We start from the raw sequence: 16,291 nt of genomic DNA, 5'->3' as shown, positions 1-16,291 counted from the left end.
TCACTCGTAACTTTGAAGTGTGCTTGAAACAAAGGTAATGACAAAAAAAAAAAAAAAAAAGCTTGCATGGTGCACTTGTTCTCATAACTCATAAACAAGACAAAATAAGCTAAACTAAGATAAATTTTGCAAAGTTATGATACGATAATTTCATACAAAATAAGTTGAATCAAACATAATCATATTCTTCACATTCAACCAAACAAGGGATATGCAATTCAACAATTGAATCATTTCTATGATTACTCAATCAACAATTCTTTAACAATGCCATCATAAAATCCTCAAACTCACATTCTCACATATTAAACTCCCTGTTTGTTGTAATAAGTAATAATTTATGCCCTTTGCTATCATATGTCTTCAACTACCCTACTTGAATACTTCCTTGAAATTTCTATAGGAAAGATGTTTGAAGATATCTAAATGCAATCAAGTAGTTTAGAATTATACATCTATGTGTTTTAAATATTCACTTGCAATAAATTTATACCTACTTGTAAGCGATTAGGATCGTGACAAGTATCCATGTTTGCATATTTAGGTCAAGTTTATTACGGCGTATACAAGCATGACCATAACTTCAAGTTCAGATTCAAATCTACAATTATAAGACTTTCGATATATAAGTGACATTACTTAATGTCTCGCGTAACAACATTTACTCAAATGCAAACATAATATCAATTACACAATTCACAGTTCATATCATATTAGTGATTAAGTGGACATCCCACAAACGTTATGCTTACTTTTGTGAATTGGCTCAATACCAAACCAATTAACCAAGTCACCCGTAATTCAAAAAAAGAGAGAAAGAAGATGAAAGGCCATTGTTCATCTTTCCAATAAATATTTTTCCGTCAAATTCGGATTTTTTAAGATTCTCAAGCACGTTTACTTCTTAACTTCACCCCAAAACACCAAATTTTGGAATTTCATCGATTTCACATCACTACATTTTGCAATTCCTTTGAAAATTCAAAATCTAAATTGACGAAGAAAGTTGAATCTCTGATATTTCTTCGCATTTTCTCTCTCCATTTTCTAGGGCTCCTTTTCTTCGAATTTCGGCATTTCACCAATTTTGGTATGTCTTGCTTTTTTAATTTTTAATTTTTATCGTTTAATTTGAGCTTCATTTTAATTCTTTCAGCTCTTTTATAGTTTTGTTTGTTTAAATTATGATTGTTGTGAATTTGTGAAGCTAGTGCAAGTTAATTTCGTTTGTTAATTGATGAAGCTTTGATTTCTGAATTGCTGCTGATGAATTTCCTTTTTATGTTATGGCTCTTGTGATTTAATGCTATTTACTAATGATTTTTGTGTTATTTGATTGAAATTGTTTGATTATGGTAAATTTGGTTTGAGAGTGAAGTATGGAGCATCATGATTGTTTAAGGTTTTGGAAATGTGATAAATCGAATCATCATTGTGTCATTTGTGTGTATTTGATTCATGTTTACTGAATTTTGAAAGGAATCGTCTATTTCTTTACTAGGAAGAAGTCGTGTTGATCCGTGTTATTGATTATTGTATGTTAGGTGATATTGTAGTGACATTTAGGCAACATGAGTGTGGTGGGATTTGATATTGGAAACGAGAACTGTGTCATTGCGGCCGTGAAGCATAGGGGGATCGATGTGTTGTTGAATGAGGAATCGAAACGTGAGACACCGGCTGTGGTGTCGTTTGGGGAGAAGCAGAGATTGTTTGGTTCTGCAGGGGCTGCTTCTGCAACCATAAATCCGACGTCAACAATCTCTCAGGTTAAGAGATTGATAGGTCGGAGATATGACCATCCCAAGGTTCAGGAGGATTTGAGGATGTTCCCGTTTGAGACTTCTGAGGGTTCTGATGGTGGTATTCTGATTCATTTACAGTACTTGGGTGAACGACATACCTTTACACCTGTGCAAATATTGGGAATGCTTTTCTCACATTTGAAGCAGACAGCCGAGAAATGTTTGGAAGCACCTGTTAAGGATTGTGTGATTGGGATCCCCTCGTACTTCACAAATTTGCAACGGAAGCTTTATCTAGATGCTGCAGCTATTGCAGGTCTTACACCGTTGAGGTTGCTGCATGACTGCACAGCTACCGCCCTTGGTTATGGGGTTTACAAGACAGACTTCTCCAACAAGGGCCCATGCTGCGCTGCCTTTGTGGATATTGGGCACTCTGATACTCAAGTCGCAGTTGTCTCATTTGAATCTGGACATATGAAAGTACTTTCTCATGCTTCCGACAGTAACTTGGGGGCTAGAGACTTTGATGAGGTGCTCTTTCGTCACTTTGCTTCGCAGTTTAAACAACAGTACAATATTGATGTTCATTCTAGCCGCCGAGCTTGCATTCGGCTTCGGGCTGCTTGTGAGAAATTGAAGAAGGTCTTGAGTGCAAACCCTGAAGCACCTTTGAACATTGAGTGCTTGATGGATGAGAAAGATGTGAAGGGTTTTATTACAAGGGATGAATTTGAAAAATTCTCGGCAAATTTGTTGGAGGGAATAGCCGAACCATGTAAAAAGGCTCTGATGGATGCTGGTGTGGCAGCAGAGAAGATACAATCTGTGGAGCTTGTTGGTTCAGGATCTCGAATTCCAGCTATTTCTAGAGTGTTAGCGTCTGTTTTCAGAAGAGAACCAAGCCGGAAATTGAATGCCAGTGAATGCGTTGCTCGTGGTTGTGCGCTGCAATGTGCTATGTTTAGTCCAAATTTCCGTGTTAAAGATTACGAGGTTTGTATCTTTATTGAGTTTAAATTGTTGCTATTTTGGCGCTCATGTTTTAATTCTTATTCAAAAACTAGTAGTTAATTTTTGCTTTAGAAATTTGTTGCTTTTAGTATGTTAACCATTAGTACATTTCATCCATTGGAAGGTGACAGTTTAAAGCTTGTACAGTGTGAGTTATGAAATTTCTGAAAAATACTGGAGAGTGATATCTGTATTCTTGTGGCTGAGCTACAATTGGACTTTTTAAATTTAAATCCCCAAGGTTCAATTACAGACTATAGATCCATAGAGAATCATTACTGCCAGCCACCTTCCTCTTCTTCTTACATTATTGGCAGCTTGAATGAACTGATAAAACACCCTGGTTTATGCTTTGTTAGACTAGTTCTGGTTTCAATAGTCATATTTGTATAACCTTTTTAGTAATTACCTGTAGAACAGGAAGGATAATATGTTCAGGCTCGGTCTAATGTCAGTATCTTGCTTTTGTTTTTGTAACTTATCTCCAGTCTTAGTTAGGTACCCTGATTTGGGTCGCCTGGCCAATTTATTGTTTTCTTTGGTAAGTGTGTGGGGTGTGTTGAGGGGGGTAGTTTGTTGAGTTGTTCTTCCTCTCATTCCTAATTACTTACACCTTTGTCTCTAAAACCTGCTGCGAGATACTTTCTCCGTTCCGATAATATTGCAACAATGGGACTTTTGCACTATTCATCACTCTTGTTTGACCATATAATATGATTTATACGTTAAGCAAAATATAGTCATGTGGGTTATTGTTAAATCAGTCTCATAAAATACTTTTACAATATCAACTTTTTATAATTTTTACTCTTATACAGTTGTAGATATTTAACATATAATTTCATCCTTGTTGCATTATTATTGGGACGGAGGAAGTACTATTTATTGATGTCGCTTTTTTGCCTTTAACTCCAAAACAGCAGTTTAACTAATGATAACCGATATGAAGCACCGGATGCTAGACTCAATCTTATGTAAAATAATCTTGTTTGTCACTCCCTGCTGAAGTGCTGAATTCTGCAAAGATTTTCATATGCTAGACTGAATCTTATGAAAATAGTTCTCAAAACCAGTATAAGTTTGACGGAGTTATGTGGGACTGTGGGTGAAAGCTGCGAAACCATACGCTTGTAAAAGATTTATTAATTGTGGAAGCCTTTTCAAGCGTATAGTTATCAGACAATTATTTAATAAATACATTCGTAGTTTGCATTTTCCTCTATATAACAAAATAAGAATTCATTAGATAATCAGTGGATAGGGTTCTTCTGCACATTTGGGTGTTATGACAAAACAGTAAGTATTATGCTGGGAATTAAGAGTACCTAAAAGTGTTAACAAGAAAAGAAAAGCAGTACTTACCAAAGATAAACTACTAGTAGATAAAGATATAATAGAAGTAACTACTCCATGATGTAAGTATGTGGCAATTTAGCAGGTGACCCATGAGGAATGGGGAGAATAATAGTAAACAATAACCGATTCAACGAGGAATCTACCTAAGGGACAGTCTTGAGATGTCAAGGTGTACGTAGCCTTCTCTGGATGCAGAGATGCTGTTTTCTTGAGGAACTAATAAAGTAATGATCCATATGTACTTGAAATCAATATAGTGCAAGAAAAAAGATCATAACAAACAATGCATTTTTTGTAATTATATCTTTCTTTGATGATTTAGAATAGCTCTGCTCTTTTTTCTGAACATGTATATTTTTTTCCAGATACTACTTAATTAGTAATTCGTCAAACAGTGAGAAATCAAGAATGGCACTTTTGAAGTTAGAGTGTTGATTAATTGACCTGTGCCTAAATAATATTATTATTTACACTTTTGTGTTGGGTCAAAGCCCTGTGTGTTTTGTAAGGCTTGGTTATAAGAAGTCTTCTGTATAGGTGCATGGCTGATTGCCTGTTGCATAATAATGGCACTTACGCAGTTGGTTATTCACCTTTTCATGTGTAGGTGGAGGATTCGCTACCCTTTTCCATAGGACTCTGTTTACCTGATGAGGGTCCAATACATGCACTTCCAAATGGTGTATTATTTCCCAAAGGTCATCCAATTCCCAGTGAGAAAGTGTTCAAGTTGCAGAAAAGTAGTAAATTTCAGTTGGAAGCCTTTTATGCTGATGTACACGACTTACCTCTGGGTGTATCTCCTAGAATTAGCGTATTCACGGTACGTGGTTGATTGAAGCCTTTTTTTTTTTTTTTTTTTTTTCTCTTGCTTGATTTCTATGCGTTTGATGGGGTATAATTCTAATGTCTTTTATGCTGGAAATTTACTAAAAGTACTTATTTTACTCTTTCATCTATAAACTTTACCTAATCTCTATTTTAAAGTCAAACGTCACTACTTTGATCTTATTGTTCCATACGATTTTGTGTTCCTCGCCTTATTTTCACTTAATTTAGGTATAAAATAAGATTAGATAAGTTCAAATTAGATAAGCGCTAAGAGCTTCTTCAATGGCTATAGCTAGAGACTTGCTTGCAATTTTCAAAAATTCTTAGGTATTAGCTCCATTGTAGCTAAAACATGAAACCAGTTTGGGTATCTTACCCAAGCTAATTTGCTTGAGAAAATAATTGCCAAAAGGGAGGATTGATTTGTTGATAAAATTAAATTTTAAAAAGTTAATTAAGAAAGTATGGCTCATTTAAATCACAAGCTAGTAACTAACCATTGGGGTACAAACTAGTTCCAAAGGGGATTAGCTAGCTTGAATTTTTATGTAGCACGACAAGCTAATTTGCTAATTAGCTTGCCATTATATATGTTCTAAGTGCACATAAAGATTGATAAGTTTTGATAAGATAAGACAGTGTCAAAAAGGTCTAATGAGGCCTATAATAAGGTAATGTCAGATTATATAATACAATGTATATGATAAGATAAGATAAGGGATGATAAGTTTAGGTACGATAAGGGCTAATGTGTTTAGATAGGATAAGTGAATACTACCTAAAATGTATTTAGTGTGTCCCTTTTTGTTGGTTACACTATATTTTATTCTTAATTTGGATAGGTTTATTGGTTTATCCCATACTAGTTAATGCACGAGTTGATTTTTCATCTAATAAATGGTTGAATTAATTTTGTTTGATGATTTACTCTTTTTTTTTTAAAAAAAAATTTGAAGCGTGAATGATGATTTACTTACTTGAACCACAATTGGATTTTATTAAAATTAACCAACCTTTCATCTTTTACCCCGTCAAATTTGAATATAGGATTGTGAATGTTATAATGAGAATTTTCTATCCTATCTTTTACCTTATAAAACTGATTTCTAAAATAACTTCAAGTTTTTATTTTTATTTATTTATTTTATTTTATATTTAATTAATTAATTAATTTATATATTTTTATTTTTAAAACCCATAGTTTTTGAGCGGGAAATTTATTTATGAGGTGATGACTCATTGATTAAGTCAAGGTGACTTTAATGGAGAGCAACTACGAGAGTGTTATGTGATCGAAGTGACTTTAATGGAGAGCAGCTACGAGAGTGTTATGTGATCGAAGCATTCCCTTACATATGAAGGGAAAATTCTACAGGATAGCTATAATACAAGTGTTACTCTATGATACAGAATGTTGGGCTTCTAAGAAGGATCACATTAAAAAGATGAAGTTTACGAAAATGCGCATGTTAAGGTGGATGTGCGGGAACACTCTAAGAGATAGAATTAGAAATGAGGTTATTTGCAAGAAAGTAGGGGTGTGGAGGCATTGCAGACAAACTAAGGGAAAATCGCCGGAATTGATTTGGGCATTTTAAGACAGAGACCCGAGGGTGCACCGGTACGAAGAGTGGAAGAGTGAGATCATGGAGGGGTTAAACGAGGGAGAGGAAGACCAAAAGTGACTTGGTTAGAAGGATTTAGGAAGGATATGGAGTATATGGATTTGCATGAGCATAAGACATTTCATAATAAGGGATGGAGGAGGAAAATTTTGTGGAGGACTACACGGAATAATCACTTTTGGTTAATGTAGCCAACCCCACTTATGAGATTAAGGCTTTGATTGATTGATTCACCATTCTTTGAATTGTCAAATAATGGGCTGTCTTGGAATCGTTTGAATTAAGTGAACATTTGACATGTCGTAATTAAATTGAAAAAATATTAACCAATAATTCAATTATCATATCATTCGATTGAAACAATAAACAATTTTTCTTTCAAAAAAGAAAAGAAAAGAAACTGTAAACAATTTAACTCAAATTAAAATGTTGACAATTGAGCAAACCTAACTTTTTAATAAATTCTATGATTCTATCTAAAACTAGTGTGTGATTTAAATTTTAACAAAGCAACTTAAGTAATCCAAACGAATTAATATACACATAAAAAATTAATGATCAAAAAATTACATATTGGAATTTAAACAATAATATTTAAAAAAAAAAAAAATTTATTAAGTGGGGGAACAAGTGTCCCCCCTTATACACCTCTCCCTTCGCCCCTGTATGTAATGACTTACATGTTAAACTATTATCCCAAGTGAATTTGTATTCAAAAAGATGAATATGGAATGTGTTTAGCCTTCAGAAATTGTCCATGTGTTGTGGCTGAAAATTCTGCAACTACTTTTGGCCTCAACCCTCCTAAAAGGCTATGAAATACCTTATCTACTCCTATTCTTGGCGGATGCATTCATGAACATAATATCTTCAATGAAATAAGCTTTTGAACTGTTTTTGAAAAGACAGCCTATTGACTGAAGAGAAGAAATGACTTCAGGAAAGGGTAGATACACTGATAGTGTATATGATTTATCCTGTTGGCTACCAATTAATTTGTTATTGCAGTAGAATGGATGGATCCTGGGTTTACCTATAACAGCATAACCTATTAGGACTGAGAATATTTTGGCAGTGATCATTGTACATGACTGCCTTATTAAATTCCTTTGCTATTAGGGTAATTGCTTATTTTAGGATTTTTCCTACTGGAATGAAATTGAACTTTCAACCTCTAATATTTCATATTTTTAACAGCACTTGAGTATTATTAATTTATTATGATGGATTTGTGTTACATTTGTGTCATTATGCCGAGTTTTAGATGATAAAAAAGGTTCAATCTTTGAGGAATCATCTAGTCACACAGTAGTACCCTGACATCCTTTCTCCAAAAGGTGGCTTCATGGTGTCCGCATGTTTTTTCTTTGCTGTGTATGATAAAAATAGCCAATTCTCCGTGAATTACATAAATGTCCTCATTATTTATATGCAAATTCATTCTTCCCATATAGGCCACCTATAAAGGTCATCTTATATCACATAATTTACAAAATTTTCCCTCCTGTTATCATAGCATGTCTTATGCAAGACCTCTCTTGCAAAGATTCCCATCTTTAGTTGTGGAACTATGATAGATTTTTGGGTAAAGGAAATCTTTGGAAAGATTTTGTAGTTTGCTGTGAGTATTCTGAATTAATTACTGAAGAAAGATCACTCGAATTATGGCCTTAGATATAATAAAGTTGTTTAAAAGTAATTTTGCTTTGGATGTGTTCTATTACTGATTCTGGTTCTTGTTGTTCATCGAGGAGCTCACATTGGAACTATCCTCTTTGTACACCCACTCTCATCTGTTTATATGGCGCTGTATCGGAGTTGGTGAAGATTGGAAAATCAGTATATCTTATATTGGATATCATCTGTGTGATATCTGACATTTTTCAGAGTTCATTCTTGAATTTATTTATAAAACTATCACAAGGGTAAAGTATTAGGTATGGAGTATCTGGAAATCATGAAAATTTATTTTGAGATACATATAAGGGAGGAGGGGATCATGGTTGGTGAGTAAAGGAGATGAATTCTTGGTTCATGTAGCTGACCCCAAATTTTTGGGATTAAGGCTTTGATTGATTGATATAAGGGGAGGGATGGGTGTTGAGTTGTTGACTCTGTTGAGTGGCCCATGCAGCAAGGAGAATGTTCTGGCTCTAGTGGATTTTCTGTTCTACTTTCCCTGATTCAGCATGTCTCAATATTCTGAGCTCTGAATCATATACTGTCTTATTGCTGCTGCCTTGAAATTTCTTATGGTGAAGGGAAAAATCTTAGCCGTGAAGCAAAGGATCAGAAAATCCTTTACAAAGTGTAACATGGGATATGTTGTATTGTTCATTTGAGTGGTCAAGTGGAAGTTGAGGAATGAGACTTTTTCGTTGTGATGTAGTACACATTGATTTGATGAGTCATCACTCATGAGTAATGAATTTCTTACCGACTATTGTAGGGAGTATATTATAGAACTACATCTCTAGTAAACTTGCATTGCTCTCCAGTGCTGGAATAAATTCTGCTTTTCTCAAAGTCAAAATATGAAATGCTTTGCATTAGTTCGCCCATGCTTTGTTTTTCTGCTGTTGCTATTTTTTTAATTTGTTTTTTTGGGAAGAGGGGAAGGGGGGGGGGGGGGGGTTTGAATGCCAACTCACCAAAGTAGGGCATGGTATAAAAGTCAGGGATAAGTGAAGAGAGCAGTGAGAGTTTTATCATGACAGATGTCCATGTTGCCTTGGCTAGGAATTTCTGGCTGGCAGTGGTGAGAATTAAAAACTTCTAGTTATCCAAACTCACCTTTGGCACAATGCTGGAGGAAATGAGTAATGGCTGCCTGTAAATGTAGTGATTTTCCTAATCGTTGAAGTTGGCTCCTTTTATGCAACTTAATGTAAAATTAGATCTATCCTTATTATTTATTGAGAGGTGTGTGTGGGGGTGGGGGGGGGGGATAAGAGGCTGGGGGAGCTTGTTTTAGAATATTATCCAAAGTAAACGGAATGAAAAGTTTCTTTTCCATGTATAGTCTTTTTTTTCTTTATATTTACTGATTATATTATTTAAAAATTTTACTGTTTGGGTGTAGGACATTACCAACATCTAGTTTGTCTTTTTTTTTTTTTTTTTTTTTTTTTTTGTTATACTGTTTATTTAATCATATATTGTGTGCTTATAGTAAAATATTCGTCTAAATATTTGAATGATCAACTGAGGATGTTTTGGCTGTGGTTAATTTGTTTGATGCTTAATTTGATGAAATTTGCCCTTTGTTCTTCTTTGCAGATTGGGCCTTTTCCCATGGCCAGTGAAAATGCTCATATAAAGGTTAAAGCTCATCTAACTCTCCATGGGACTGTTAAGTTATCATCAGCCACTGTGAGTAATTTACTTTAACTTAAATATTACAATGAGAAGCGATTCCTTCCTGCTCATAGGCTGTGAGGGGAGGGGGGAGGATAGAGATAGGAGAGGTGGGATCAACCCTCTCTCCCCCTGATACTCTGGAGGGTTTTATGTTCACTTATCACGGACTTATAGTCTTATATCATTGTATCAGTTTGTAGGGGCTTATGTGGAAGAATCAGTTTTGAGGAGTGCAGACAAGTCCTCAGAAAGGATGGAAGCTGAATATGATTATGGATCTCATGACACAGAAGATAATGCCGAAGATAAATATTCTGCACCCAAGCCAGTGCCTGCATATTATGTGAGTTGACATTTGCACCAAATTTTTGATCATGATATACAGCAGCTTTATTGTTATGACCTCAATCTCATAACAATTTCATGTGTGACTTTGGAAGCTTGTTATTTTACAGTAATATATTGTAGTTTGTATTGAATTTAAATGTGAATTGGTCTTATAAGGTGCTTTTTTAAGTATTTAATGTAGTTGTATAAAATAATTGTTACTACCTCCTTTGCTAAAGTGTTCTCAAACCTGTATGTCATTCACTCCAAAGTTTTAACCACTCCTTAATTTTTCTTGGTTGCCCTTCCTTTTCTCACTTTACTCACTTTTTTTCAAACTTTTTCAAATGATTATTCTTGGTTGTTCTTCTTTTCTCACTTTACTCACTCTACTCACTTTTTCATGCTATATAGCGACTTTAGAAACTTGTTATTTTACAGTAGTATATTGTAGTTTATGTCACTTACTCCAAAGTCTTATTCTTGGTTCTCTTTTTAAACTCTCTTAATTTATCTTGGATGCTCGTCCTTTTCTCACTTTTTTTCAACTTTTTCAAATGATTATCTTGTTGTGTCCTTTTCTTTATATCGTACGTTCCTTATGACGATTCATGTTACCGGACCCCAAATCATTTTGGGACTAAGGCTTTGTTGTTGTTGCTGTACCTCCTTAAAGTTCTTTATGCTTTCTGTTTTAGTTTGCACCCTTGTGTTATATTTGTCAAGCTTTTTCACTACCTATCTGTCTTGCCCTACAATGTTTACATCCTTCCACATACTCCTACTTTATCCATCCTATTTTTACACCCACTTACCACATTAACTCTCTCTCACCAATTGCCTTAATTTGTGTGCAAAAATTACTGTTATGAACTTTTGGGAACTGGGGTGGTACAAAGTTTAAAATTTGACCACACAGTCGCATGTGCCTTTTTTTCCCGGGATGGTATGAGTATTTATTATGGCTCAGGGTTTCGTTTCTTATAAGATTATTAAGTATTCCTAATGTCCCACTATGAATGTCATAGTTTATAGTATTTGGGCAAACTTGCACATTTTATTTTTCAAGCTATATGGAATTGGAGAATTTGAAAATATACACAATCTTCACTGTTCTTGACTTGTTAGGCTTAGGCTGCTCACATCTTGACCTATAATGATATTTGCGGTAACATTTATAGCCGGCGTGAAGATATTTCAAAATTTCTACTGGACTTGTATCTCTTCCAATAATAACAAAAAAAATAATTATATATATATAAAAAAAAAAAAAGAAAAAGAAAAGAAAAGTTTTCCTGTAGAGAGGAATTATTGATGCTAACATCACAGTTTGTCCGTTTGCAGAGTCACAACAGAAAGGGTAAAGCCGTGACTCGGCTACCTGTATCTATAGTCGAGGATGTTTGTGGACACTTAAGTGAGGCAGAGCTTATCAAAGCTAGGGAGAAGGAAGCTGAACTGACCAACCAAGATTGTAAGGTTGAACAAGCTAAAGAGAAGAAAAACACCCTGGAGTCTTATGTATATGAAACCCGCAATAAGGTAAGGGTTTATTTTTTCCCCCTTCATCCAGTCGTATTGTGGGTGTAGCATCACGTATCATCCTTTACATCTAAATATCATCTGTTTGTGGTTATCCGAGCAAGCAGTGGCGTATTCAAGAATTTTATGTAGGACATCACAATTATAACTAGTTTATCTTGTAAACCCTTGCAAAGCAAAGGTTAAAATTTATATAAAAATTCATTTTATATGACATTATAAATGGCACGTATGCTCCTATTAATATTACATGAACTTTGGTATTAGTGTTGGACATGGGTACGTGCCCAAGTGTCCAACTCAGCTTTCCATGATTTTAGCCCAAAATGAAATGTCGGAGTTTCCATACCTATGTTAGAGTATCGAGGATCTAGGATCTAACACGGGCCATGAATACATGTGGAGTCCTGTCATATTGTAGATGTCATGGGGAATCTGTTTACTTTTTAGAATGGGTAAGGATTTATTAAAGGGTTAGCTCCCTGAGATACTGATTTAAAGTGGTATGGAACTTCTTATCTATCTCCTTTTGATTAGGGATTCTCAAAAAGTAAAAGCACCTACCAAGTTTTGTGTTGTTTTCTTAATTTCAACTTTTAGGTCCCAGAAACTTGGTCAAATACTATCTTAGTCACAAATAATAGGAAGGAAACACTATCTTCTATCATGTATTATATTTTTCATGAGCTTAACTAAAACTTTGGTTGTTGAGATGTAAAGAAAAGCCATATGATTTCCATCATAGAATGAGTTGCTGGATTAAGCGAAGGGTGAAAATTAGTAAGGGGCGTTTGGTATAGTAATTTTAGATGTAGGAAACGGATTCAATTAAGTGTTTCCATTTCTATTTGGTTGGTATGGGTTAAAAGTAACAAACACCGTTTTCACAGGGTAACAAAATCCCCCAATTTGTTACCTTTGACAAACTAGTGGAAACAAAATATGTTTCCTTACTCATTCACAATCTACTAAAATTGTTTCCATTCCACTAGAATACCAAAAGTATAGTAAAGGTAACGTTTATCATTACCCTTTCCCCTACTTATTGGAATCCTTTCCGTTTCATTAACGATGTTTATACCAAACACCTCCTGTTATGGGGGACCTAGTGAGTCAGTGGTTGATGAGTTTCAGTTTTGGTTGGAGTATGTAGCAATGCGATTTATATATAGCAGTCAAAAATTTGAATACTAAGGCTGTAAAGAGAGACTGAGAGAGAAATAGTTTGCCCCTCGTGCGTGACTTTTTCGATGTAATTTGGTTAGAGGTTTGGGGGTTGGATTTTTCTGAAGTTCATATGTAAATGTAACCTTATCGCACTATCCTATGAGCTAAACGACAGCAATATTCTTCTATATGTTTAATGTTTGTTTTAAAAAAAATTGTTATGGATTTCATTATTATCCTTTTCTGTTCTTCAATTTTGTTACTACATAGCACTGTGTCACTATTGCTACTTTTATGTAGCCATCTTCTTAGTTATCCTATTCTATTATGCTATGTTTGGATAACAAATTAGAAGGGAAATGGAAGGGAGGGAAATAGGAGGAAGGGGAAGGAAGGGAAAGTGGAGGAAATGATGAGCTCCATTTTCCCTCCAAATCTCTCCAATTTTGAAGGGATGGTCTTTATCAAAGGAGGAGGGAAAATGGATCCCTCCCTCCCCCTCCCCTTCCCTCCCCCAACATATTATCCAAACAAGGAACTTTGTCTCCCTCCGTTTCCCTTCCCTTCCTTTCCTTCCATTTTTTGTTATCCAAACATAGCCTTAATCTATCAATACAGTCTAATTTATTTTTAGGGCTATGAAAATTTTACAAGGGACGTAGGGTATGGAAGGGGACAGGGTCATGAGTGATTGGACACAACCTGTCAACTTTTATCTGGGCTTCCTGGATTTGTCATGGTATATTTGGCCCTTGTTTTGTTCAGATGAAACATGAAAGTCCAGCCGGTGACTAGGTGGTCTTTCTTTTTACCTTTTTAGGTAACAGGGTCGGGGTGTGCTGGTATGGGGAGGGTGCTAGTCTATTCACTGTATGAATTGGGCTTTATTAGCTGGTCGTAATCTTCCTGGTGCTTTTGTCTTGTGCATGGAAGGATCCAAGAGAACATATGTAACTTAAGTTTCTTCTATTTATTGCTGGGTACTATCTGGTGTAATGGACTGTTGTATTTTCACTACCCTTGTTAATGTTACTTATGTTAGTCTATTACATCTGGTCTCTCACTGCTTGGTCCTTTTTGCACTTTTTCTATAAACTTCTTGATGTTGCTCATTTCTTTTCTCCTTTCTTTTACCCTGTCAGCAAGACAATAATTAAGTTCCATATTTGCATAGATTTTGAATACGCACAAGGATTTTACTGCTGAGTCAGAAAAAGAACAAATCTGCAAGGATTTGCAGCAGACAGAGGACTGGCTTTATGAGGAGGGAGATGATGAATCTGCTCATGTTTATGCTAAGAGGCTGCAGGATCTTAAACAGGTTATTAATAGATCAGTTTTGAATTTAACATTATACACATCATGGTTATGCACTGAACTCTTTTTGATAATTTTAGATGGTGGATCCAATTGAAATTCGATGCAAGGAAGAAGAGGCCCGACCTCAAGCAGTGAGGAATTTACTTCAATTAATAAAGGAGTGCAGGACAGCTGCTATACCAGCTAGTGATAGAGAAGCTGTATGGTCCTACTTGAATTTGATTAATATTAGGGATAAGCAATGTTCTGTTGCTATTTTTCTTCTGATATACAAAGTATAAGAATATTTTTTTTCATTTGTAGGTACTAGAGAAATGCAGTGAATTAGAACAATGGCTCGAAGAGAATATTCAGAAGCAGACTTCACAGCCTAGAAACGTTGATCCAGTGATATGGTCAAGTGATATTGATGAATTAACAAAAACCCTTCGAGAGTAATGTGCTTGTAGCCTTATCTCTTATATTTCTCTTTATTTTATTTGTAAGTGCAACACTTTTAACGGCATGTAGAAGTGCCTTTCAGGTGTTGCTTATCAACTCACTCCTGGCTGTCTGGCTACAGAATGCAGACTTTTACTAATTGTTCCTGGTTGGAAGTATTCTTATTATATTAGCTTATTGGTGATTCTCGAATGCTTGACAGGATGTATTTTAAGCCAGCAAACTCAAAGGGTTATCATGATAAGCCAGCAGATAACATGTACTCTGATCACAGGAGCAAAGGAGATGACATGGAAGTAGATTGACGCAATCTAAGACCAAACATTGTGGCATTATTACAAATCATTCTGGTGAGCAACAATGTCATTTGTACCTAGATTTTTGCAACATTTTGGGATTAAAAAGTTGCCCTATATGGCCTACACAGTAGATTTGAATTGTCATTATTTTTGTATCTCAAACACCTCCTCCCCACCACCTGCCCCCTCCCCCGAAAATAGACAAACAAGAAAATGAAGGGTTAGAGTTGAAGAATAGCTTGAGTTACCCTGCGATGTTACAAACATGTAAACATCTGTGCTATGCTTTAGACGAGTCGGCGACATTCACACACCTATTGAATCTTTTGACTTTCTTAGCGATGCCTTCTGAATGTAAACTGACTATTATTCCGTATATGCAATAAATTGTGTTTTATTTCTTTGTGTAGAAGTTTGTTTTCCAAATGTATGCGTATACGTTTGTGTTACAACCACTTCGTTTTATTCTCAATTGGTATTATAGTTTTTGTAATGTACTGATAACTTTATTTTAGAGTTCTGTTGATCTTGATTTTGCTTCTGATCTCGACTGTTTGAGATGATTAGAGTTGCTATTTTGCCATTGAATTTGTAAAATCTTGCAAATTACGCCAACAGGCCAACTAATTATACACTTCAAAATTGTCTTTCAGTAATAATATTTCTTAAACTTCATGATGTGTATCAGAAAGTGCAAAACGAAGTAGAAATCTTTAGTGTTTTAGCTCTTATGTTCTGCTTTGTCAAGGAAAATGATTTGGCGAAGTTGCTTCATTATTTTTCATATCATCCTTGGCACATGCACCATTTTTTCTATTACACTAATAAAGTAATTTATCTTTGCATAACTTAAATAATTAACTATTTAATTCGTTGTCCAATTAAAAATTATTAAACTTAATTTTATTAAAATTAATTCAATACTCTAACATTTTATCAAATAGTTTCCAAATGAAATTATACATATATACTAATTCAAAAATATTTTGTATGGCAACACATATTTTTTTTATATATGGTAAAAAGTAGAGTTGTCTAAAGATTACCCGACCCGAAATACCGAATCAAACCCGATTATTAATCGACCCATCTGAACCCGAAAACATGGTGATTCAAACCCGACCTGATCCAACCTGAAACCTACCCTAGACCTGAGTTGACCCGAGTATGTGAGACCTGAACCCGAATATGACTGACCCGGAGATGACCTGACTACTATGTAACCCGTAAATTATTGACCTGAACCGAACCCGACTTGAACTCA

The 16,291-nt window shown here is 35.0% G+C and overlaps 1 protein-coding gene across 2 annotated transcripts; it reads left to right on the top strand.

Moving 5' to 3' along the window:
• Window positions 1-746: 746 nt before the first annotated feature.
• On the top strand, window positions 747-15,439 carry LOC110731348 (heat shock 70 kDa protein 16-like). 2 transcript variants are annotated; one of them, XM_021911199.1, is made up of 10 exons: window positions 747-1,090; window positions 1,557-2,741; window positions 4,723-4,938; window positions 9,851-9,943; window positions 10,125-10,274; window positions 11,603-11,800; window positions 14,142-14,288; window positions 14,365-14,487; window positions 14,591-14,721; window positions 14,931-15,439. In XM_021911199.1, the coding sequence occupies exons 2-10, from the start codon at window positions 1,572-1,574 to the stop codon at window positions 15,031-15,033; spliced, it is 2,331 nt and encodes a 776-aa protein (XP_021766891.1). In that variant the 5' UTR covers window positions 747-1,090; window positions 1,557-1,571; the 3' UTR covers window positions 15,034-15,439. The 2 variants fall into 2 exon arrangements, with proteins under 2 accessions (XP_021766891.1, XP_021766890.1); XM_021911198.1 differs by having other exon boundaries at window positions 750-1,090; window positions 1,545-2,741.
• The last annotated feature ends 852 nt before the right edge of the window (window positions 15,440-16,291 follow it).

This window comes from Chenopodium quinoa, unplaced genomic scaffold (assembly GCF_001683475.1).
Source record: "Chenopodium quinoa cultivar QQ74 unplaced genomic scaffold, ASM168347v1, whole genome shotgun sequence".
Lineage (NCBI taxonomy): Eukaryota > Viridiplantae > Streptophyta > Magnoliopsida > Caryophyllales > Amaranthaceae > Chenopodium > Chenopodium quinoa.
The sequence above is the reverse complement of the archived record's forward strand: the minus strand, read 5'-3'. Positions and strand labels throughout refer to the sequence as shown.

What these genes read in the sequence shown, in the direction of transcription:
- LOC110731348 (XM_021911199.1), top strand. Translation starts at nt 1,572, where the DNA reads ATGAGTGTGGTGGGATTTGATATTGGAAACGAGAACTGTGTCATTGCG. An exon ending in AGCCAGTGCCTGCATATTAT is followed by an intron (nt 10,275 to 11,602) that starts GTGAGTTGACAT and finishes GTCCGTTTGCAG; the next exon opens with AGTCACAACAGAAAGGGTAA. An exon ending in GGCTGCAGGATCTTAAACAG is followed by an intron (nt 14,289 to 14,364) that starts GTTATTAATAGA and finishes TGATAATTTTAG; the next exon opens with ATGGTGGATCCAATTGAAAT.